The 22,895-nt window shown below is 41.1% G+C and overlaps 1 protein-coding gene across 1 annotated transcript; it reads left to right on the forward strand.

Moving 5' to 3' along the window:
* Nucleotides 1–749: 749 nt before the first annotated feature.
* On the forward strand, nt 750–5,472 carry LOC145159010 (uncharacterized). The gene is made up of 3 exons (XM_079077897.1): nt 750–2,064; nt 2,231–3,646; nt 4,954–5,472. The coding sequence occupies exons 1-3, from the start codon at nt 903–905 to the stop codon at nt 5,280–5,282; spliced, it is 2,907 nt and encodes a 968-aa protein (XP_078934023.1). The 5' UTR covers nt 750–902; the 3' UTR covers nt 5,283–5,472.
* Nucleotides 5,473–22,895: the final 17,423 nt, after the last annotated feature.

Here is a 22,895-nt window from a genome sequence, read left to right on the forward strand (position 1 = left end):
ACACCTTCAAAAAAAACTCGTTAAAATCACACTCATTTTGTATGGCATGTAATCCCTCAGACAAACTCACTTTATGTAGACAATAATACACATCCCTGCACTTGCCCTTAGTAAGCTTTTTCACGAAAGGGGAGGAAATCGGGGAATGTAATATTGTTCACAACCGTATATGGTACAGAGGTTATGTCTGCATCAAAACACATCAATGGGGAAGGTGTGAACGTCTCATAATGTACATCAACGATTAGATCTGCATCTTCTGCCACCGTTGATTGTGCTTACGATTCAAGAAGCTTGGATGGAATGTTACGCTATGTAATAGTGTAATGGAGGAATGTTGGCTAAGTAAATGAGCTCTAATTGCCCGCTATCATCTAAATAGGGGTGTAATGTTACCCTATCCACGTAAGCTGATATGTGGACGCCAAATGACAAATTCATTTCACCAAAATAAAGAAAAATTGTATATAACCGGTACACTAGGTATAACCGGTTGTATTGTTAAAAAAATCTAGTATAAGGATTTATTTAAAAAAAATAAATAATAAATACCAAATATATATCTATCAAAAAGTAAGTTATCCTATCAAATTATTTTAAATACTCAATGACTATTTATCCGAGAAAGTATATATTTTTATATTTTATTTTCTTGATATAAAAGAAAATGTTGACAATTTACATGATAAGTTTGTTTTATGTAATTTTGTAGTCCCCTTGCTTTTTTTTATTTTTTCTTCATATTAAAACGGATACTCGTCAGAGATTCTTCCAATTTTTTCTAAACCTATATTATATGCTATCCACTCCCAGTCTACACTCTACACTACCACTCTACCACCGCCATCAACTTCTTCTATGCCGTCTTTCAGACTTTCACTCTCATCCTGAACCACTGAACAATGAAGAACAAACTTCTTGTTGTTCTTCACCTTTTCATCTTCTTCATTCTCCTGGATTCATCAAATGGATTTTCAGATCTTGATGCACTCTTGAAGCTCAAACAATCAATGGCTGTAGCACCAGAAAGGTCCGGATTAGACGACTGGGTATCACCTCTACCTAATTCCATTGTTTCCGGTTCTCATTGTTCGTTTTCAGGAGTTACGTGTGACGAAAATTCACGTGTAACGTCGTTGATCATCTCGAACGTTGCTTTGAACGGTAGTATTCCGCCGGAAATTGGGGTTTTGAACAAGCTTGTTAATCTCACGCTTACATCTAATGGACTCACCGGTGAACTTCCGGTGGAGATGTGTAATCTGACTTCGATGAGGTTTATCAACTTCTCGACTAATGCGATTACTGGCGAGTTTCCTGGTGAGATCGTGGCGGCGATGGCGGAGCTTGAAGTGTTCGATGTTTATAACAATAATTTCAGCGGGATGCTGCCGTTGGAGTTTGTGCAATTGAAGAATCTGAAAAAGCTTTTTCTCGGAGGTAATTTCTTCAGCGGTGAGATTCCGGAGGAATACTCGGAGTTTCAGAGTCTACAGAGCTTAGGATTGCAAGGTAACGCACTCACCGGTAGGATTCCGTGGAGATTATCAAGGTTATCGACGCTTGAGGAGCTTTGTCTAGGCTACTTTAATAGCTACGACGGCGGAATTCCGCCGGAGTTCGGTTCGTTTAAATCGTTAAAATTACTCGACATCGGAGGTTGTGATCTCTCCGGTGAGATTCCGGAGAGCCTTGGGAATTTAAAGATGCTACACACTCTGTTTCTTCAGTTCAACAATTTAACCGGCGAAATTCCACCGGACCTGTCAGGATTAGTCAGTTTGAAGTCACTTGATCTCTCAAGCAATAATCTCACCGGCGGTATACCGGAGAGTTTCTCGGAACTGAAGAACTTGACGTTGCTGAATCTGTTTCTCAATCATCTCTCCGGCCCTATTCCGCCGTTCATCGGAGATCTCCCGAATCTAGAGGTTCTTCAGTTATGGACCAACAACTTCACGTTTTCACTCCCGTCAAATCTCGGAAGTAACGGCAAACTTCTCATACTTGACGTCGACGGCAACCACCTCACCGGAAACATTCCACAAGATTTATGCAAAGGAGGTAAACATTAAACAAACAACCCTAAAATTCTATAACGACAACTATTCTTCCATTACTTTGTGAATTCAATTGTACAAGTTCATTATGCATCATGTACAAGCTAGAAAAAAGTATGATAAAAATGATATGCTTGAGTTTGACTATAGTCGTTGACTTTGCACTTCAGGGAAGTTACAAATATTGGTTCTGATGGTAAATTACTTCTTTGGGCCGCTACCGGAGAAACTTGGTAACTGCAAATCGTTAACAAAGATTCGAATCATGAACAATTTCTTCAACGGAACTATTCCGGCCGACGTATTCAACTTGCCGGAACTCGTCATGCTTGAGCTTAACAACAACTATTTCAGTGGCGAACTTCCGGCGGAAATGTACAGCAAATCTCTTCAAATCGTTTCAATCTCAAACAACCGGCTCACCGGAATAATACCTCCGGCGATTGGTGGTTTGGTGAATATAACAAAACTTTCTCTCCAATCCAACAATTTAATCGGTGGAATCCCGGAGGAGATATTTAATTTGAAGAGATTGTATGCGATTAACTTCAGCGACAACAATCTCACCGGCGAGATTCCGGCGGATATTGGAAACTGCTCCGATCTAACTTCGTTAGATTTAAGCCGGAATGAATTGTACGGGGAATTTCCGAGAGGGATTCTCAGTTTATCAAGCTTAAACATCCTCAACGTCTCCCGGAACAATCTAATCGGTGAGATTCCGGCGAAATTAGGTCACATGAAAAGCTTGACGGTTTTAGATCTTTCCTACAACCAATTCTCCGGCAGAGTCCCCTCCGATGGCCAACTAAAAGACTTCAACGACACAGTCTTCGCCGGAAACCCTAACCTCTGTTCACCACACCTCCCTCACTGCGAATCCATAGCAAATCTCAAACATCATTCCGTTTCCATCAACAAATCAAAACTCTTCCTCTCCATCTTCATTCCAATCACGATTACTTTCTCGATTCTAATCTTCTACCTTCTAATCAAACAGAAGAACACGATCCAAAAGTCAAAATCATGGAAATTAACAGCTTTTCAAAGGCTAGATTTCAAAGCAGAAGACGTGATCGTATGTTTAAAAGACGAAAACATAATCGGAAAAGGAGGTGCCGGAATCGTCTACCGAGGATCAATGCCAAACGGAATCGACGTCGCAATCAAACGATTAATGGGAAGAAACCACGGATTCGAAGCAGAAATCCAAACATTAGGAACAATCAAACATCGAAACATCGTGAGATTACTCGGGTACGTTTGCAATCGTGACACGAATCTTCTTCTCTACGAGTTCATGTCTCATGGAAGTTTAGGCGAGATTTTGCATGGGCCAAAAGGGGCCCATTTGCAATGGGAAACGAGGTGTAAGATTGCGATTGAAGCTGCTAAAGGGTTGTGTTATCTTCATCATGATTGTTCGCCTTTGATTATTCATCGAGATGTGAAATCGAATAATATATTGTTGGATTCGGATTATGAAGCTCATGTTGCTGATTTTGGATTGGCTAAGTTCTTGAGGGATGCTGGTGGATCCGAATGCATGTCTTCTATTGCTGGATCGTATGGATATATTGCACCAGGTACAAGTCATTAATGCATATTCTTATGTTTTTTAAGAAAATTACGTAAATAGCCTCAGTTTACAAAAAATTGCATAAATGGTCCCTATAAAGTTTATGGACCATGAAGTATGGAATATGGACCATCCTCTTCAAAAAAATAAACAAAAATAACGGCTAAACATGTAAAGTTTTTTAAAATACAAGGACCATTTATGTAATTTTATCTTGTGTATAATATTACTATAGTTTTTTAACTATTCATAGAGAAAATTACATAAATAGTCCGAATGCTTTACAAAAACTACATAAATGGTCCCTGTAAAGTATAAACTATGACGTATGGAATATGGACCATCCTCTTCAAAAAATAATAATAATAACGGCTAAACCTGTGAAGTTTTTTAAAATACAAGGACCATTTATGTAATTTTATCTTGAGTATAAATATTCTTATGGTTTTTTAATTATTCATAGAGAAAATTACATAAATAGTCCTAATGCTTTACTAAAATTACATAAATGGTCCCTATAAAGTATAACTATGAAGTATGGAATATGGACCATCCTCAAAAAAACTAAAATAACGACTATACCTGTAAAGTTTTGTAAAATACAAGGACCATTTATGTAAATTTATCTTGTGTAGAATATTTATTGTTATTTATTCTTCATAAAATGTGCATTAAAGGTACTGTTTTAGAAGCTTAAAGTACACTTATTAAAGCAACTTTATGTACCACCATTCATTCGTAAAACTTTTTATGCATTTAAGCAAAAGATCTAACGGTGTGTGCACAAAGACCTAAATACCCTGAAACTAAAGTTTCAAACCGTTTTTTGAAAAAAGAAAAATATTATTTAGTTTTTTTTTAAATACGTAACAATTTTCACACGTGAAATTTGGTAGATTTTAAATTTACATTGTGTTAATGATAAACACTCGAAAGAGATTTTTCAAAATACAATACAATGTATGATATTTTTCAAAATACAATACAATTACTTAATAAGAAAATTTTAAAATTATAGAAATAAACGTAATAAAAAAAATAAATGTATGATATTTTTTTTAGTAAGAAAACAGAATAAAAAAATTAAATTAAATTTGTTTTTTGGTTGAATCCTATAGTAATAGCCTTTTGACAATGGTCAAGTACACTACTAGTAATCTGTTGCCTTTTAAAACTAGGGTTGCTACTGTAAACCACAGACCCTGTAAATTACGATTAATCCACTTCAGTCAAAAAAACACAACATGTACATCACGCATCAACACTTGTACCCTAAAAAATCTGACATAATAATGATTACAATTTAAATTACAGAATACGCCTACACACTAAAAGTCGACGAAAAAAGCGACGTGTATAGTTTCGGCGTCGTTCTTCTTGAACTAATATCCGGGAAAAAGCCAGTAGGGGAGTTTGGCGACGGAGTAGACATTGTGAGGTGGGTGAGAGAGACAATCTCCGAGATCCCTCCGCCGCCGGAAACCGCCGTGGTGGTGGCGGTGGTGGATTGTAGGTTGAAGGGTTATGTTTTGGAGAGTGTTGTGGATATGTTTAAGATTGCGATGATGTGTGTGGAGGAAGAGAGTACACGTCGGCCTAATATGAGGGAAGTTGTTCAGATGTTGACGAATGGGAATTTGTAACTGACTGAAGAAACTAGGGTTTAACTTGTATAGTTTTGGTGGGTTTTGAAGAATAAAAAAAATGTGGGGTGTACTAGTTTCATTGCATGAGGTACAAGTACAACGTACAATGCTCATGCATGAATTGTAAGTTATATAACCTTTTGTTCCTTGGTCTACATGTCTTTTTAATGATTTTTTATTATGAGAAGTTGTGTGTAAGTTTTATATTATTGGTTTCTTTGCTGTTTTTTTTTCTTTTGATTCGGCTTAAGCAATGAATTAGATGAATTTTTATTTTTTCCATTGGAAGAAAATACAAAGAGATTCTTTCGTTGATTAGAAAAAGATGGATTCTTTCTTTCGTTGATTAGAAAAAGATGGATTCTTTATGTGGATTATGATATATTAAAAAAGGTTATTTATAGAGAAGTCCTAAGGTTTTTGACTTGTCTTTTTAGGAAATGCCATCTTTTATTCTTTTAGGATAATTAATTGTAGGTTGATAAATTAGTAACTACTTTTTTTAACATGAATAATTTTTTTACCATAATTTACAATTAAATTCATTCAAGTTGTTTAAAATTTATCATTTTTGTCAGGATGTTGAAATTTATTGTTTTGTATAAGGTTTATTGTTATTTTTTATATAAGATTTATCGTTAAATTATATTCCAAATTTCCAATCATATTATGCGGTTAATACCGTCCACCTCTCACCACTAGGGCTGTTCATTGTTTGGATAAAACCGAATTGTCCAATTGGATTATTTGGTTCAGATATTCGGATTTTTGGATTGGTTTTCAACAAAACCGAACTATTATTTTGGATTTCGGATTGGATTTGGTTTATAAAATAAGAACCGAATAGTTCAAAAAAACCGAATAAATATTTATTATTTATTTATTTATAATATATATCTGTCGTTATCTATTAATTTTGTAATTTATTTTTTCAAATAGGTTCAAAACATTTCATCCGATAAAAAACATCAATATATATTATCTCTCAAAAGTTTTTCTATCTATAAAATATTTAACTATAATATATCTTCTTAGTAGTTGTTTATAAATATCAAATCCCAACTAAATAATTTGTTTTCGTTTCTTGTGTAAAATTGGGTAATATTATAATTATATGTCGTTTTAAAATGTTTCGGTTTTTGGAAAACCGAATTATAAAACCAATCCAACCGAATTGTAATTGGATCAGATCGGATTGGATTTGAATTTAGTTGGACTATTCGGATCTATGTTTTAAAAACCGAAATCAATTTGGATTCACTTAATTGGATCAGATCAAACCGATCCATCCAAACGAACACCCCTATTCACCACTACTGACCACCTGCAACAACCAATGACAACACCAACTTCCATCACCACCATTCGCCACTGCAACCAGCCATCTCGATCGTTAAGAGCTACAACTAAGAAACTTATTTAAAATCAGTTTCAATCTACATCAAATTCATACCTTCAATCAGTTCAAACCTAAAAATCGATTCAAACTCGGATTCCAGTAATAAATTTACATCTTTGAACATAACTAGTTGTTGGGGCAGGGTGATTTTCACAAAGGATAATGATTTAAAATCAGTTTCAATCTACATCAAATTCATACCTCCAATGAGTTCAAACCTAAAAATCGATTCAAACTCGGATTCCAGCAATAAATTTACATCTTTGAACATAACTAGTTGTTGGGGCAGGGTGATTTTCACAAAGGATAATGAGAAGGTAAGGTGTAAGCGGGGCATGAGGGATGTGGAGTGTAGTAAACCAAAGGGTGGAGGCATATTTAGCGTTGAATTACATGAATTTATCCGTTGGAAGAAACTACAAAAGAGATTCTTTCGTTGATTAGAAAAAGATGGATTCTGTATGGATGATGGTACATTAAAGGATTATTTATAGAGAAGTCGAAAGCTTTTTGACATGTCTTTTTAGGATGCTTTTAAAATCTCTTTTTAGAATGCCATCTTTTGGGATAATGATTTGTAGGATAATTAACTACATTTTTTTACATGCATTAATTTTTTACCATAATTTACAATTAAATTCATTATGTTTGTTTAAAATTTATCATTTTGCCACGATATTGAAATTTATTGTTTTGTATACGGTCAACCGTTATTTTTATATAAGATTTATCATTAAACTATATTTCAAATTTCCATTCATATTTTGCGGTTGATACCATCCACTCCAAACACCGTCCACCTCCCACCGCTACTATCCATCTTGAACAACCAACACCAACACCAACTTCCATCACCACCAATCACCACTACAACCAACCATCTTGACCATTAATTGCTGCCACCAAGAAACAAATCTAAAATCAGCTTCAACTTACAGCAAATTCATACCTCCAAATTCAAACATAAAAATCGATTCAAACTTAGATTCCAACAATGAATTTACTTCGTTGAACATAACTGCTTGTTGGTGGTAGGCAATTTAAAAAGAAAAAAAGGTGAGAGAGGAATGTAGGGCATGATGATTTTCGCAAAGGAGAATGAGAGGGTAAGGTGTAAGCAGGGCATGAGGGATGTCGATGGTAGTAAAGCAAGGGGTGAAGGCATATTTAGCACTGAGAGTAAGGAAAGTTGCAACACCTCCGGCCGACGACGGAAACGTCGAGCGGTAGTCTTATTCATTGATCACAGTTATTGAACATACATTGAACAGTACAAAAATAACGTCATAAACAAAATAATTACTTCTATTATTACTAAATAGAGATTACATTGTTTCGTTCTTCAAGTACATCGTTACATATAACCAAAATACGATACACGCTTTAACATATAGGCATTAATATACAAACAAAAGTGGATCGACGATTGATAACAAGACTCTCGTGTGTGTGTAACATTCTTGCTTTTACGTTACTGAAAATACATGCGTTCTGAAAATACATCAACAAAAAATTGGTGAGTTCACAGGTTTTGACACTGTGAACTTTTATAACAAAAGTATGTTTATACTGTATATAGGCTATGGTTGGTGTACTAACTGAAAAACTAGTTGTTAGCTGATAGCTTAAAAGCTAATTGTTAAATGAAAAGCTAGCTGATAGCTGAAAAACTAGTTGATTAAAAATGTCGTTTGCTAAAACTGGCTGAAAAGCTAGCTGAAAAATATAAAATAACATAAAATGACATTTAAAAGAATGTGTTTCTATAATTAATTAAGGGGTATATTTGGAAAATTTTAAAAAACTCCTAAAAAGCTAGTCTAAGTAGTCTTTTAAAAATCTAGCTTATAAGCTACTTTTTTTGCTTGCCAAACATGATAACTTATAAACGCTCGAAAAATAAGCTAGCTTATTAGCTAGCTGTGGCACGCCAAACACATCCATAGTTGTTAATACAGCAAGTATAAAAAGATACTTTTTATGACCAAAAAATATATATGTAAAATATATAAGTGTTTAAAACTTATATAAATAGTACTTCTTCTAACCAAAAAGTATAAGATATAGTTTATAAGTATCTACATAACTTATAAATAGATTTATTGTACCGTGTATGTGTTAGCTATAATTGTTTACTTATTATATAAGTTCTATACCTACAAAGGTCTGTGCACCATGGGTTTAAGTGTTTATGATACTTATACGTGACATTGATACTCATATAACGTACAATTATAATCGTCTTAGAGTGTACTTGGTGCTACATGAGACTATAATCGTTGTTATATGACGATCAAACCTCTGCTTGGTGCTATAAAGGGGAGCACCAGATCCAATCCTCCGTACGCTTCATCTACGTCGGAACAAAAAAAAAAGGAGAGTTTGTCACCCGGTATGACTCGTTAGACAAGGGGTTGTACCTAGCAACCTCAGGTGAGGGTGTCAACTCATATAGATCTATGCATAACTTCCTCACTCACACAAGATTCACAGTTATAGGGCATATGACTTTACTAAGCTTTTGTTCTTAGTTGATGAATTTCATATCTCATGTAGACTTTCCGAGTTTTAATGATTTCAATAGTGAGCGAATGTGTGTTTAAAACCTTAAGTTACTAGACTAAATGAAACGTCCCAAAAATAAGACCCAAAAATTTCATTTTTCAATTAATAAAACATTGTCCCAAAACATCAACATAATTCTTAAAAAGATCAAAACATCACAAGTTATCAGAGTTATCATGAAAACGCGGAACTATATCGTGTGTGCACTGTAATCACCCCGAGCTCTTCCCTTTTGCACCAAAAGTACATCAAACATAAGCTGAAAATTGTAAGCACGAAGCTTAGTGAGTTCCCCAAGAAACCACATACCATACATAACTAAACATATAATGGGCCCCGCCCAATGAGTGTAATGGGCCCTGCCCACTTAATATTGTTGGTTTATGAGCAAATCATCAATCCTATGGTGCACATGCAAACCCTAATGCTTGGATCTAGTTTTTCTATTTGTACATGCAAAAATTGTCCAAGACTTGCAAACCCTAAGCTAGCATATAATAAAATCAAAATCAACATAAATAAGAATAAGAATGTTACCTTTCAATTGAAGCTTGATGATCTTGAGCTTTTGAGAACCTAACACCTCAAATGTGATGCCTCTAATGAATCACAAACACCAAAGCAATTGGACGATCTTGGAGAGAGAGGGGAAAGGCTCAAAATCGGCTCTATGATCTCTAGGGTTCAAGTGGTAGCCGAATTCTAGTGCCCAAGGGTTCCTTATATAGCTGCAGAGTTAGGGTTTCAGTCAAAGACCTAATCCGGTTGCTTAGGCTCTAAGCAGCCCACAAGATCCTTCTAGAATCCCTAGCTTGGACGATTTCTATATGGGCTCCCATATAAAATCGTCCATCCCTTTCCTACGGGATCCACAACCCATATTGCATCTATCTTATAATTACAATATCAGTCCCCCAAGTTTAATTAATATATTTTGACCACAAAATTAATTCTAAATTAATTCTTGACTAATATTAATTAAACAAATATGATTTCTCCTTTAATAAATTATTCACATAATATATTAATAAACCATAATAACCTCTTTATCCATTATTCATCCAGTCAAGTTGCTCTGATGAAGGCAACCCGAAAGGACCATGCTACAACCGGGTCAAGTACATACCAAATATAGTTATGGCTTAGACACCTAATCCAACAAATATAACGTGCCCCACCCACTGAGTTTAACGGGCCCCGCCCACTGAGTATATCGGGCCCCGCCCAAACTCATATAATGGGCCCTGCTCATATACAAATCATATAAGCATAACAAGGTAATAACATACAGAATAACCATCGAGCCCCACCCAGTAAGCATACAATCACATACACATACAAGAGTCACACAGACATCTAGTATTCTAGCATAACAAATCATGGGCTGACATTAGTGCCTAAGACCCACTAAACCCAGTGAGGAAACTCACCTCAGACTACTGAATCTCACAGATAAAACTCTGGTTGTTGGCCCGCTGAAATCCCTGCGCTATCAATAAAAAGATAACATCCAATTAATAATTGGATCCCAACTCACACTAAGAGTCCAAACTAGGGTAAAAGACACTTTTTACCCTTTACCTAACTTGGCACAAAGCCAAAGCCCAACCCAACTATCCAAAAAGGCCCAAATTCCAAAATGATCACCCAAAGCCCAAACATGGCCCAATTTTTCAAATTAGGCCCAAACCCATCATGGGCCTAAAACCAACGGTCCAACCCCAACAACGGGTCCTCACATTGTGAACAGACCTTGGTCACGTCGTGGGAACCAACTCGACTCAGTCCCGACTCAGCGAGTCAACTCAACTCATCAAGAAGATTCCAGTCTCCTTCACGTTGTGACACAACCTTGAGTCACGTTGTGGCCCAATCCGAACAAAATAGACGGGATGGCCAACATTCTTACATCGTGACGGTCCTAACCCTCACGTCGTGAGATCTGTACTGACGAGCTTAAAATATTAAGCTTTTAATCCTTGCAGCCATAACTTGGTACTTTCCGAGGGTCTTCCTTTACCCAAAGGATGATAAAAATCATGGCTTTTCAGTCATGCATATCCAATGCATGGCTCAAACTCTTACTAGACCAGAAGTGGGAAAAATGAGATCTAGACTCAAACTTGGAGTCCCAAACTACACCAAAACTCATATCCAAAGACTATTTTGAAGAGAATGAGTCACTGATTCATAAAGTTGCCAACTTTATGGACCCCATGGAAGCAATCCCACCCAAACATGCAAAAAGGAGCTTATAACTTAGATCTAGAATGAAAAAGGTAAAAGGTCCAAGCTTTATGACTTACAATGTTCCAAAAGCTCCAAAATATTGCAAGGTGGAAGCCAAAATGCCAAGAGGTTGCTCAACCAAGGTCTTCTTTCACTTCAAGTAGCTAAAACCCACCAAAGAATGCTTCAAAGATCTAAAAATTTCCTAAGAGCTTCAAGAGGGTCGAGATTAGGGTTTTCTAGAGGCTTAGAGGGTGAGAGAGGTTGAGGATGGATAACCCTAGCCTCTCATTCACTTAAATACCCGAAAATTAGGGTTTTGGGTCATTAAGCCGCACTCACATCATGAGCCCTTATGCCTCACGTCGTGAGTTTCCAAAAACGCAGCTCAACAGGTCAATGGTCACTCACGACGTGATCCCCAAGATCTCACGTCGTAAGGACCCTCATAATGCAAAATAAAAGAATAGATTTGTGTATCTTAGGGTTTCAGATGTTACAATTCTCCCCCACTTGAATCAGAATTCGTCCTCGAAGTCCGCTGCCCCCAAATAACTCTGGATAGTGCTCATTCATCTCATCTTCCAGCTCCCACGTCCACTCAGAACCCTTGTGATGCTGGCATTGTACTTTCACCAACTCAACAACCTTGTTCCTCAAGGTTTTCGTCTTCCGGTCTAGAAACACCACCGGTCTCTCAATATAGTTCAAGCGGTCGTCCACCTGAATGTCCTCCAACGGTACCACTGCGAAATCGTCCACTAAGCACTTCCACAGTTGAGAGACATGGAACGTGATGTGAATCTGACTGAGATCATCTGGAAGATCCAAACGATATGCAACCCGACCCACCCATGCCAAAACCCTAAAAGGACCGATATACCTGGTGCCCAACTTGCCCCTCTTCCTAAATCGGATGATACCTTTCCAAGGTGACACATTCAGGAGAACCATATCCCCCACCTGGAACTCAAGATCTGATCGGCGCCTGTCGGCATAACTTTTCTGCCGAATTTGAGCTGTCTGGAGCCTACTCCAAACCTGCTAGATCAGCTCGGTGGTATTGAGTACCACCTCAATACTCCCCATAACCCGCTAACCAACCTCACCCCAACAAATCGCGGTCCTAAATTTCCTCCCCTAGAGCATCTCAAAAGGAGGTCGATCAATGTTGGCGTGGTAACTGTTGTTATACGAAAATTATGCTAACGGAAGATACTTATCCCAACTCCCACCAAAGTCCAAAACACACACCCGCAACATATCCTCTAATGTATGAATCGTCTGCTCGCTCTGACCATCGGCTTGCAGATTGAAGGCTGTGCTGAAATGGAGATGAGTACCCAACTCGTCATGGAATTTCTTCCAAAATCTGGAAGTAAACCGAACATCTCTATCAGAAACCATCGAAACTAGCACCCTATGACGTGCCACAACCTCCCTGATATAAACCTCGGCCAATTTCTCTGCAGAAATACTCTCCTGAATCGGAATAAAATGCATGCTTTTGGTCAAACGATCCATGATGACCCAAATCGAATCCACTCTGCGCGCAATCCGGGGTAACTTTTTGATGAAATCCATGGTAATATCCTCCCATTTCCATACATGAACCTCCAACGGCTGCATATTGTCGTGAGGTTGTTGATGTCCGGCCTTGACTTTCCTGCAAGTCAAGCACCGCTCCACATACCAAGCCACATCCCGCTTTATGCATGGTCACCAATAATCAGGACGAATATCCATATACATCTTCTTCGCCCTAGGATAAATAGAGAACCTAGACTTGTACGCCTTCTCCACCAGGACCTGACGCACACCGCCCCAATACGGAACCCAAACCCGTTGGTGAAGAGTCAACAACCCATGGCTATCAAAATCTAAAGGAGCCACCTGACCCACAATACGCTCGCTCTTCCGGTGCTCTTCCTTCATAGACTCGACCTGAGCCTCACGAATCCGGTCCAAAAACGGAGTGATCACGGTCATCCTCAAACATATATTCCTGATCGGAGTCGCGACCGCCTTACGGCTGACAGCATCGGCCACCACATTGGCCTTCCCCGTGTGATAAAGGATCTCACAATCATAATCCTTCACCACATCCAACCACTGGCGCTGCCTCATGTTCAGATTTGGCTGATCCATCAGATACCTCAGCCTCTTGTGATCCATGTAAATAGTACAACGGACCCCAAAGAGGTAATGCCGCCAAATCTTGAGGCGAAGACCACAACCCCCAGCTTCAAATCATGAGTCGGATATTTCGCCTCATGAGGCTTCAACATCCTCGAAGCATAAGTGTAACACCCATAAACCAGAAGGCCAATTAAGGAAAGAAAATCTCCAATCAAGAAGGCAACTCGTCGAGTTCAAGGGTGAGAGCTCGACGAGTAGGAATGTTGTCACGCGTGTTTTTGGAAGACCAACTCGACGAGTTGGACTGGGTTTGGAAAACCCTAAATCTGGGATTTTACACCCTATTTATACATCCTAAACTCTAGGGTTTCCAGCCTCCATTGTCCAAACCCTGAGCCCAGAAACCCTAATGCTAGTTTGAGTGTTGTGAGCCATCCTTGAGAGAAACTTTGTGTGTTTTGAAGCTTGTGAAGGAAGGAGAAGCTTAGGGATTCAAGAAGAAGCTAGTAGATCCAGAGACTCCATTTCATTCTCATCACTTTCTGGTAATCAAGTCTCAAACTTGCTTAGTAGCTTCTTAGATCTCTTTATTATCATTTTATTGGGTTTTTGGTCCAAGAAGCTTGATCTTTGGGATATGGACATCCCAAGTTAGTACACCATCAGATCTGGAACCATGGAGGGCTTTCATGACATAAAGGTGCAGACTTTATGGCCATTGAATCCCCATGCAAGCTATAGGGTGACATTTTGGCCTTTTTAAGCTCCAAAAGGCCATGCATGGAAAGAAAGGTGGAAGCTTTACGTGTTATGTAGTGTCTAGGGTCCAGATCTCAGTTTGTATGATTTAGCTTGGAGGGTTGATGGCTTGTGGACCAAGATCTAGGTCCTAAAGAGTTAGGGTTTGAGCTAAACCCATTAAGTAAGGGTATTAACCAACTTTACCCTCAAAAGGACATTTTCAATATGTATGTGAAGTATGAAGCTCAAATATGAAGAGTAGGGGCTTAATCCATTAAGATGGCCCAACAGACTGAGGAACCCGTCGAGTCCATAGGGGAACTCGATGAGTTGAGTCGATTTGTCCCGACTCTGTACCAGGTAGAACTCGACGAGTCCGAGGAGAGACTCGACGAGTTGACTCGCTTTAGCACGACTACGGGTAGCAGGGTAACTCGGCGAGTCAGGGGGATGACTCGACGAGTTGGATCGCGATTTTAGGATTACTGACTTATAGAACTCGGTGAGTTGAGTCAACGTAAAACATTGACTTTAACCAGAATGTTAACTTTGACCAAGGGTAAAGTGGTCATTTTACCCTATGACGGATTATTGGATTTTGACTAAGTATTATGTTGGTAATGATAGCTCGGGGAGTCGTCGGAGCAGCCGTTAGAGATTCCTCGTCATGAGATTTTGCGTTCAGGTTTGAGAGGTGAGTTTTCCTCCAATAGGAGCGGGTCGAAGGCACTAATGTCGGCTCGTTTATGTATGTTAGTATGTTCCGGACTACGATCCGATGTTGGGCGGGGCCCGATGAATGTTTATATGTATGTGATTGGTAGGGAGGTGAGTGTGGGCAGGGTCCCGTATCTCATCACTAGCTGAGTATGGACGGGGTTCTGTATCTCATCATTAGCAGAGTAGGGGCGGGGCCCATGATAGGCGAGGCCTTGGGACTAGAATAGATAGTACCGTGTATGATTCTTTATGTGCTAGCATGATTATATGTTAATGTATGTATGTGTATAGCGGGCGGGGCCTAGAGACAGGCGGGGCCTGGAAGAAACAGATTTTTATACCGAGCGGGGCTCGATGCCAGGCGGGGCCTGATGTCGGACACTGTCTGATGCCGGGTGGGGCCCGAGGAAGGGGCGGGGGCCCAATATATGTGATTATGTGTATGGTATGTGGTAGTTGGGGAGACTCACTAAGCTTCGTGCTTACAGTTTTCAGTTTTGATTTCAGGTACTTCTAGTACCAAGGGGAAGAGCTCGGGATGACTACAGTGCACACACCATTGTTTAGCCTGGGATGTTTTACTCTAATATGCTTTGACATATGTTTATGATATTTTGAGATACATAACTTATGATTTTATGTGATGAATTGTTAATCGTGGTTTTATAATGATTTAAAATGAAATTTTTGGACCGTATTTTTCGGATGTTTCAAGTTGGTATCAAAGCCTTGGTTTGAGGGATTCGGGCACACTCTCGGGTGTGTCTGAACTCAAACTGAGGACTTGGTATGAAAAATTTTCAAAAGAAAATCATTTTTATAAAAAGAATTTAGAAAAGAGAAAAGAACTTTGAAAAGAGAAAAGGGTGTTGTGCATTCAATTAGTCGAGTTCAAGTAAGTACTCCCAAATTACCCATACAAGTTTATGTTATGATATGCTAATGAGAACTGCATGCTAGATTAGGGCTAAGGATCTAGGAAGGATGTCTTATGTGCCTATTATGTGTGTATCAACTTTATGAACTGCATGCTAGTACAAATTAGTCAGTGATATGATGGCCTGATTAGGATATGCTTGATTATGTGTACTCAATGACCGAATGTTGCTTGCTTTGTGCTTTTTGGATTTCTGGTTATCTCTAATTAACTAGTAAACAAATATGTTAAGTTACGTATTGCAAGGACTAAATAATTTCAGAAGGTTAGGTTTAGCTCTATTTCGCAGCTCTCATTTGAGTCTAACCGTTGTAGGGTAGGACCTCTCATTCAAAGAATTATCTGGTCTTAGTGATATGTAATGGTATTCACGAGTTAGTTACGGGGAGATAGCAGGGACTTCTTATGCAGCTAATGACGGAGAGTGGGCTGGTGATTACCCTAGGGCAACCCTAGGATGAGATTAGCGTGAGAACAGCAGTAGTAGTGAAAGAGACTTGGTGGAGTCAAGGCAATTCTTGATGAAAGTACGGATAAATGTGGAAGGTAGTATGGGCCCATACTACTGAAAGTAGAGGATCCGTACTCGAGTCAAGGATGGCTGCGATAAAACCAGGAAACTTGTTGTGTGTGTGTGTGTGATCCCTCTAGTTATGATGAGTATTTTGATGTTGATATGGTGTATTTTCAGTATGGTGACATTACGCACTAGACCAGTTGGCAGTTCAGGTGCCGGTGAAGGATCAGGCTCCAGCTCTGGAGCCGGGCAGACTAGATGAAAGAGTTTATATCATCTGATATTACAGGCAGTATTATGGACCAGACTCATGTGATCTTCGGTACGGTCAAGGAGGGCATTTTTGAGATCTTGGACGAGAGGTTGGGTGCGTTCCGCACCGAGACAGCGGCCATGATGGGGGCGCGCACGTTGACATTCAGGGAGTTCATAGCTTGTGGAGCTCCAGACTATCATGGGGATAAGGACCCCATTGCTAGTAGCCGGTGGTTGGCAGATGTCGCCAACACCTTTCGTTCTAGCCGGTGTCCCAAGGGGGACAAGGTCCGACTTGCCTCCTGTCTTCTAAAGGACAGAGCATGTGGTTAGTGGGAGGAAGTTGGACATGTTATTGGATATGATGTCGCGTTGGACGCGATGACATGGGGTTACTTCTCGGCCAGGTTCAGGGCCGAGTTTGCACCAGTGATTGAGGTGCAACAGTTAGCACGGGAGTTCCAGGATCTCCAGCAGACGACAGAGACAGTGGCGAAGATCACTGCCAAGTTCAGGGAGAGAGCTCTTCTTGTTCCGCAGTATGTGGCGTACGAGGAGATGAAGAAGGCTCGGTACCACGAGATGCTAAGGAGCGACATTAGACAGTTCGTGAGCCGGTCCAGGTGTAAGACGCTGGAGCATATGATCGCTCGAGCCAGGGAGAGGGAGATCGACTTAGAGGCAGAGAGGAAGAGGAAGCCAGATGAGGTTCAGACATCTGCAGGGTCGGGCAAGAGGCCCAAGGTATCCGATTCTAGATTGAGAGGTCATCAGGACCGTAGCCGCTGTGGCAAGTGCGGCAGGACACATGAGGGTGTGTGTAGGAGCGGTAGTGGTGGTGATTATGGTTGCTTCAAGTATGGCCAGATCGGTCATTATAGCAGGGATTGCACTGCTATCACCACCCAGGGATCAGACCTGATCTACTATCATTGCAGTCAAAAGGGCCACAAGAAAGCTCAATGTTCGAGTTTGGCTACATCGGGACAGGTGATGGCACCTGCCCCTGCGACATTGAGGATCACCGACGGCCGTCAGGGCTGGGCAGAGGCGCCTGCAGCGAGGAGCAGGGCTTTCCAGTTGACTACAGAGGAGACACGAGCAGATTTCGATGTTGCAGGTGCGTATCTTTTGCTTTCCTATCAGTTTTTATTTATGATTTTATTTTTATTGCCTCACATTCATATGAGTAATTGTATCTTGGGGTTATACTTCCTGCTTACGTTCGGGTTATATGTTATCTGCATACCATGAGTCTTAGAGTAGTAGTGTGAGGTTGTCTCCTTATGTAGTGGGTTCTCAGGATGCGGTATGTAACAACGTAAATTTCCAAAACAATTTTTCATTTTTAAAACATACTTTTATTCATAAGGTACTATCAAAACATAGTGTATCCAATGTTATCATAACAAAACATATCCTAGAATCTCAAGACATAAACTTCATGAGTGTGTACGGATCATGCCGGCGCCTTCCCGCGATCCTCGCTAGTACCTGAAACACATAACACAACAACTGTAAGCATAAATGCTTAGTGAGTTCCAAAAAATACCACATACAACACCTATGCCTTTCCAGGCCATAACTCTGTAGGATCTTCCGATCCATGTATCTCAGGGGACTTCCGTCCCGAATCCCAGTAGACCTTCCGGTCCGTAACCTCTTGACCTTCCGGTCCATATCATCTTGACCTTCCGGTCCTTATCATACATAACATACATAACACATACATATCACATAACAACATACAGCTCATACATCTCATAGCATATAAGACCTTCCAGTCACACATAGGTACCCTTCCAGGTACAGTATAGTGAGAAGACTCACCTCGTACGAAGTTGGATAAACTCTCGTGCTTGACGTCCGACCTAGCCTCCTCCTATCATACGAATAACATTTCTGATCAATTCCCTCTCATAGTCTCATCTCTAAAGATTGGGTAGAAGGCCATCCTACCCCTCCCTGAACTCTCCTGAATCAGCTTGACCAAAACCCTAAGGTCAACTGAAGTCAACGGTCAACTTTGACCCGACTCGTCGAGTGCACATGGGTGACTCGGCGATTCTATGCGGGTCTTCTGAATCCTTCTAGCCTTACTTGGCACGTTGAGTCATCCCTCCACTCGACGGGTTACACCTGTCACGAATCGTGGGGAAACCCCGACTTGACTCGTCGAGTCCCCTTATGGACTCGGCGAGTTCCTTCCATGGCAACACTCAAACGACCTTCTGAGGTCAGATCTGCTTCACCAACTAGTAGATCTAACCTCCTAGCACTCAAAAGTCGCGTAAAGGTTCGAACTTTAGGCCCACGCATCACACTATCATCTCTATATGCCAAAATAACCCTTAATATAATAACCTAGGCCCCAAAACTCATAAAGGATTGCATAAAGCTGAAGAATAGGGACTCTCTAGACCTCTCAAGGTCCAGATCTGATAATATTGTCACAAGGGGACATCACACACACTAGATCTCTTACCAAAGTGAAGAGATGAAACCCTGGATTCATGAAATCTATTACTCAAATGAAGATAGACATGAATCCTTACCTCCCACAGCAGCTCTGAACGAAATGATGGAAGATTTGAGTCCCACAAGTCAGCCCAGCTCGAAATCCTCCCTTCCCTTTGCTAAAACACACCAAATAATGATGAATTAGCCCTCCTCTTGCACTACAAGCTTTCTCTCTGCTCTCTAGGGTTTCTCAGGGGTGTAGTGGCCGCAAATAAAGGCCATAAAGGCATTTAAATAGGGCACATGCCCCAAGATTTAGGGTTTCCGTCTACAGCGCGGACTCGTCGAGTCCACCCATCGACTCGTCGAGTCCCTGCATTAATCCAGTCAGCAAATCACGATCCTACTCGACGAGTCTAAGCGTCGACTCGTCGAGTCCCCCCTCATAACTCAAAAAGAAATACTCAAATTGTCATGCCTGGAAATCCGGATGTTACAATTCTCCCCCACTTGAAATAGATTTCGCCCTCGAAATCGCTCCTCAACCACATAGATAGAAACCAAACACTCAAAAACCACCACTAAGAGGTTCTCACACCCAAACGACATCTTTCTCCATGAATACCTGGATCCGACCAGGAATTCCAAATTTGGAAAAAAACCGGCCCCTCTGACGCTAAAATACCCCTTTCTGACCTTCCCAGAATTGGGAAACTCTAGTGGCCTGGCCCGCCGCCAGACCTGCCCACTTACGCTATCACCATGATATTCGCTCTTTGAACATCAAACCCTGATAACTCACTGCTCCTCTGATTCTCACAAGACAAAATCCGACAATCGGCTACCAATCACTCATACCAACGTACCAAAACAGTCCGAATCATGCCCCAAGGAACGAAAGGGTTTACATCCCACCAGGGCTCATCCACTGAACTACTATCAGAATTCATCCGAACAATAAACTTTCAACATCCTGTTCTCTGACACAAGAGAATCATGCTCGCTCATAAATCTTCAGACATCTAAAATCATAAGCCTCAGCTGCATCCCTCGTATCCCCTTTTTAACACTGAGTACCAGGTCTGATCTCGACCCAACAGTTGAACCTCCAGGGTCATCCATCGCATTATCCCAACCGTCTCCATGGTTTCCTTCTTACTATAACCACATCGGCCCATTGTGACACACAAGTAACGAAGTTCGCTTGATCCTAAGCGAATGCTACCTTCCCAACTGGAGATCGACTCAACCCCGACCTCTGTCATCTGTTACTTATCGTTCCATGCAACTTGCGGTACCTCCCGTACCCGAGTACTGACCCACATAGGTCTAAGACATCAGATAACAAACAATACTCCTCAACATGAAACCCACTTCAGAATCCAGAATCTCATCTCGCCTATCCAACGCACCACCAGAGCCAAACTCAACTCGAGAGTTTGGTCCGACCCCGAGTTGGAACCATTCGTCCCAACGAAACACTCAACTCAGAACTCATTTCCCGCAACCCATGCGTACCTCACTTATCCCATTATTTCGGATTGCGATGACCACACCTTACTCAAAACATAATGACTCCCCATCATTGAGGAGACCCCGGTCTCGTCCCTGGTCCGACCACCAGGTTCCCAAAAGCTCATAAATTAGGGCCACCCCATGCCTAAAACTCTTCTGGCCCATGCTCTGATCAAAGATTACCTTATCATGACAACTTCTCGATGATTAGTGTGTACTACGTCTTCCCGTAGCATCACATCAACCTCTTACTGACTGGTGAGTACTACGGCTTCCCGTAGCATCACAACAACCTCTGACTAGTGAGTACTACGGCTTCCCGTAGCATCACAACAACCTCTGACTGATTCACAATCTGCGGATCAATCGTAGATAGGTGCATGCACTTACCCAAATTATGTATCACTATATCTGGAGGCAATCGCCATAACCAAACACCCTTCCCTGCTACGATCCATATTCTTGGACAATCTCGCTTGCTGTCATTAACAGAAAAGGGCTCCCACTGGAATCATCGATGCTTGACCCACCACTTGCTGTTTCCACTCAAGACTCAAAATTATCCGAAATCCAATGCATTAAATTCGGATACCTCGATACACCTCATAGGACCTCACGACGTCTCGTCTCATCCACTGATCTTCCTGTTCCACAACCTGAAATTGGTTGTCTAATCAACTTCTGCCCTTTTCAAGCTGAATGACAGCCCCATCATTGAACCGGAATTTCTAATCCGCCGAACTCACCCTACGAGCCAACCATCTCCGATTCACCATTATGACCTTGAAGAATTCCCGTTCACCCCAAGGTCTCCGATTAACGGCCACTTGCCGTGGAGGCACTCATCCTTTTCAAACATAACACATGAATTATCTCGCTCTGCACCTCGTCTCAATCACCAACAACCTTGGGCTCAAATGAATTCGCACCGTCGGTCTCTATATCCAGATCTCTAACCATTCTCGATTGAATCTCTAATCCCCTCAAGAAAATACCCAGTTCTCCCCCACTTAGGGTTCGAACCATCCCCAATCGGCGCACCAGCAATCTATCACACCGACTGTTTCCACCAGTAGCCATCGCACCTACTCTTGGAAGGTGCTACGCAACGCTCGATGATCTCCCGACAGAGATCGAGCAACTCCAAATGCCCTGAAACTCAGATGAAATCCTCAGAACTTCCCACCATGACTGTCTCTAGTCATTCAGAATCTCACACCATTCCATCACCGGACCTCCCAACTGTCCAGTATTAACCCTGACTCTTAGTCTGGAAGTAATGATCTACCGTACTCCTCATCATCGACTCCTCAACCAACGTTCCCTCACGTCACTTATCATAAGAGCAGAAACCATATTTCCACTCTTAATACCCATCAAAGACAATAAGGGCCACCGCCCTGATATACTCCTCTTGATCGTCCGACGCTGCAGCTAACACATGCCCTACTATGCTTAATTAGGGTGTATCCTGGTCCTTGACCATCTCAGTCCCCACTGACGACCTGTTCAAGCTATATCTTTACCTCGCGGCAGACCTACTGCCATATACTCTGGTTGGAGATCACCATCCGTGCAATCCCACAGGGCTCACCCCCAAACTCAAAAACCGAAATCTCATCACCTCTTACGTCTCCCACAGGAAACGGAAATAGCACCACTCGGGTCACAGAAAGTGACCTCTCCACTATCGGCTGGTCGCCCAGCCCGGACCGTATTCTCCCATAATGCACCATCCCTACTCATCCCTGAGTCTTGCGACTCCAACTGGCATATCACCCACAATCCCTCGGACCTCACTCGATTTCCCTTTTCAAGGGATGCTCCACTAAAACTTGTTCATCAAGGCCCTCTGGCCCCATACTCATTCACCTCTGATCTCATTCTAGACAATCCCCACGGAATAACCGGTAAAAACCAGAAATACTAACCGCCACAAGTCATGGTACTCAAACCGCGTGGCCACCTCTCGATCTGCTATGAATCATGGTACCTGTACCATGTTATCTCCTATTAATTTCCTACGAATCCTGGTACTTGAACCATGTTCCCTCTTCTCATTCCACCTCACATCATGGCACTCGGACCATGACATCACCTCTCGACCTGCTACAACTCATGGTACTCGAACCA

The sequence above is a fragment of the Lactuca virosa genome, chromosome 2 (genome assembly GCF_052849685.1).
Source record: "Lactuca virosa cultivar CGN04683 chromosome 2, Lactuca_virosa_CGN04683_v6, whole genome shotgun sequence".
NCBI classification, from domain to species: domain Eukaryota; kingdom Viridiplantae; phylum Streptophyta; class Magnoliopsida; order Asterales; family Asteraceae; genus Lactuca; species Lactuca virosa.

Coding starts and splice junctions, on each gene's coding strand:
- LOC145159010 (XM_079077897.1), top strand. CDS start 903: ATGAAGAACAAACTTCTTGTTGTTCTTCACCTTTTCATCTTCTTCATT. Junction 2,065..2,230: donor ACAAGATTTATGCAAAGGAG/GTAAACATTAAA, acceptor TTTGCACTTCAG/GGAAGTTACAAATATTGGTT. Junction 3,647..4,953: donor GTATGGATATATTGCACCAG/GTACAAGTCATT, acceptor TTTAAATTACAG/AATACGCCTACACACTAAAA.